At 38.5% G+C, this 3,320-nt stretch overlaps 1 protein-coding gene across 5 annotated transcripts in view; it reads left to right on the forward strand.

Annotated features, from left to right (window-relative positions):
• Window positions 1-3,320, forward strand: part of NR2C2 (nuclear receptor subfamily 2 group C member 2) — a 98,096-nt gene that overhangs the window by 82,306 nt on the left and 12,470 nt on the right. For 3 of the 5 annotated variants that reach the window (XM_019504644.1, XM_019504645.1, XM_019504646.1), the window contains exon 12: window positions 1,369-1,506. In XM_019504644.1, coding sequence (XP_019360189.1) covers window positions 1,369-1,506 — 138 coding nt within the window. Of the gene's footprint in view, window positions 1-1,368; window positions 2,319-3,320 lie in introns of all 5 variants that reach the window. The other 2 variants (XR_002095261.1, XR_002095260.1) reach the window with 2 other exon arrangements.

Raw genomic sequence — 3,320 nt, forward strand, 5'->3', positions numbered from 1 at the left:
ATGCTATACACCCTATAGCGCACAGGCCTGTATTCTTTGTAATATAATGTAGCTGGATTTTCTTATTATATACATACACATGTGCATTTTTTAAATAATATTTCACTTTGTCTCCATGTTTTCTGTCAATGGATTCCACATGTTAGACTTCCTTTTATCAATTTTAAAATGTATTTTTCAGTTACTTATTATATTTATAAATTATGTTCCAATTTACTGACTTCACTATGGTCAGAATTTTACATTTTGCAGGGTAGCCTACTGAACATCGTCTTTAACCTATCCATATTCCAGGTAAGATCTCTTCTAATTCTCTGTGGTTTTATACATGCTACATTTAAGGAGCATACCTCTTATTTTTAACTTTAAAGTCTTTGTTAGTAATAGGGAGGTTAATATGACTGTCATCTCCACTGGATCCCCCTGTATTTGTCTGCTTTTCACATGTAGGTCACTGTCTTTCCATTTTCTGAACTGTTATGTGCCTTTAATCATTAGTATCTCAAGCATGATCACTTTCTAAAGAGTGTGTGTATGTGTGGATGTCTTGATCTGATTTTATCTCTGAAGTGCATTTATGGTAATTATGGGTCTTGAGATTTGTAATGTAATTCCATGGCTCTGACTTTTATATTGCTTTGACCAGTCCACAAATATGCAGTAAGACAAAAAAAAAGGGTAGGTTTTTATTTTCTTACCAAAGTAGTAGTCCTTTCTTCCCTTCTCTTAGGGCTCAACTAAAGCTTAGTTGAACTTCAGAAAATTTGTAATGGTGTAGGACTTTTTGAATCAACATTTTGACAAAGAAAGGCCATCAATACAAAGGATGCCATAATCTCAAAAGCAGAGGGATTGACCTGTGTATAACTAAGTTAATTTTCCACCATTTATTTTGAAAGGCAGAGATAATGGGAAAAGTGACACAGTCGTTATTACACTGGCCTTTCACTACTAGAATCAGCAAGATCCTGATTGAGTCACATATTTAAAAAAAATGGTAGTGTGCACCAAGGCTTCCACAAATTTATCCTTCTTCCAACACAAATCACTGTTTATTTTGTCTCTGCTCAGGACAGGTCCATCACCAGACTAACAAAGATGTTGAAGGTCAGAATGTATTGGCAGAACTATGTGACCAAGCTTCCCTTCTGTTTGCCACTAGTATACTTGATTCTGGCTTACTGAATGCTTACTTCCACAGGCATCAGTTATCCACAAAATACTTGTATGTGGTTAAAAAAGTGTAGTGCAATTAGAGTAGTTTCATATTTCTTGTGATCTGTTACAATAGGGGCATGGATGTGGGTTTGTTTAATGATTCAAATGCATTTGAGCTCTCTTAAGAATGCATGTAATGTCTATTTCTAGATAAGCTTTCTGGAGACAGAATAAAACAAGTCATGGAACACATCTGGAAACTTCAGGAGTTCTGTAACAGCATGGCCAAGCTTGATATTGATGGATATGAGTATGCATACCTTAAAGCTATAGTCCTCTTTAGCCCTGGTAAGGTGTTTGACAACCATTATAATGACCTTCACATATGTTTCTCACTGCAGTTTAAATTCTGAACTTGCAAAAGTGAACCTTTTAGCACTAGGACATTTATAAACAGAATCCAATATCTAGTGATGAAGAGGCTGTTCTGTGAAGTTGCTCTTCAGAAACCTGATAGCATCATAAAGCTTGATCAGAAACAAAAACCTCTTCAAAAATAACATTTCTTGTGCACCAAATCTAATTGATTTAGGGCTCCAGTAAATCAACATGGTTTATACATACAGAAATTAAAAGGCCAGAAAGGGATTGCCCTGCAGTAAGGGAATCACAAAGGAGCATGAAGGTGGTATAGCTAGCTCTACACTGCTGTCCCATGGGATTGGGTCCTGTGAGCATTGAGAGGGGACAGATGTGACAGATGTTTATGAATTTTCAATAATTTATGTCATAGGAAATAGAATGGATGGTAAATGTGATTATAGGAAATATATCCTATGACAGTAGGTAGCTGAAAGGAACTGATTTCACTGTTGACTTCTTTTATTACAACAGTCAGAGAATGGAGGTGAAAGATGCAAATGTGAGCTGCGGAGTTACTATAGCGTGTGTGCATCTTCCAATAAACTAAAGGCAAATAGGCTACATCCCTCCATTCATCAAAAAGTTAATGGCACAGGAGCAAGTGACTGAAACATAGAAAGGATACTGTAATTATTAAAGGAAGATAAAAGAGTAGGCAGGGTCAGGAAGGGAAACATGTTCCTGGGATATTAAAACTGTTGACAGTCAAAGAGAGACAGAAGCTTTCTCTTAGAAACGTAAGTTGTTTAATTTTCATTGTGACTAAGTGTAAGCTACTTAACTGAATTTTACTAATTATACAGACTAGAGGTGTCCTTTTTTTGTTTGAATATGATTTTTCTCTGTCATTTCATAATAAAACCTGTTTTAATTGGATGATTTTGGTGTCTTCAACTGCTCCTTTAAGGTTTTTCTCATGGTGCCACAAGTTTTACTGTGAGAGGACCAGCCCATCTGAGCTCCACAAAGATATTCTGGGAGTGCATGCTTGCTTCAGGCCCTCTTAATGGAGGGCCAAAGGGAGCAGGACTCTTGTGGCCCTGTAATCCCATCACTGAAGGAATTCAGACATAGTCAGACATTGTTATCCTTCTGTTCATTTGACTACTCTGTGAGGAGCTGAAGGCAGGTGGAATTGAGACATCAGGCAAATGGATAAAAGCTGGGCAAGCAGCCTGTTGAGAGAAACCCTAGTGACTGGTCACTCTGTCAAATAAGTTCATACAGTAGAAAGAAATCTGTTGTGAATGAGCAGACAGAAGTCATTTGGCAACTAACTCCCTGATTGGATCCACTGATGCCTGCTGTGCACTCAGGACTGATGTTCCCACTTTTATTGGCACAGCCAGCTGCAGAAAAGAAAGCAAGCTTGTTCATCCTGGAGCCAGAAATGAAGTTTGGGCCAAGTATTTATAGTACAGAACAGCAGCAAGCAGAGGGTAGAGTACGGTCGAACCCAGGCTTTTCATGCCCACGTCTTTCTCAAGCTGTTCAGGTCTCAGCTGTTTTTTTGAATTAAGAAAGAACTACTCAGCTGCTTGCTGTGGCTTGTACTTCAAAGGGTGGTGTTTTTCTGCTTAGCCAGAGCACAGCTGCAGTCCTGTGCAGCTGACAAGAGATGTGGTGTCATTGATATCAAAGTGGCAGCCACCAGCTGACACACCTCCATGGTTCCACACAGTGGTTTCCTGCAGCTGTATATGACATCTTGCTGTTTCAGAAAGCTTCATCATTGCCAG

The sequence above is a fragment of the Gavialis gangeticus genome, unplaced genomic scaffold (genome assembly GCF_001723915.1).
Source record: "Gavialis gangeticus isolate Ggan-Ray unplaced genomic scaffold, GavGan_comp1, whole genome shotgun sequence".
Taxonomy (NCBI): Eukaryota; Metazoa; Chordata; order Crocodylia; family Gavialidae; genus Gavialis; species Gavialis gangeticus.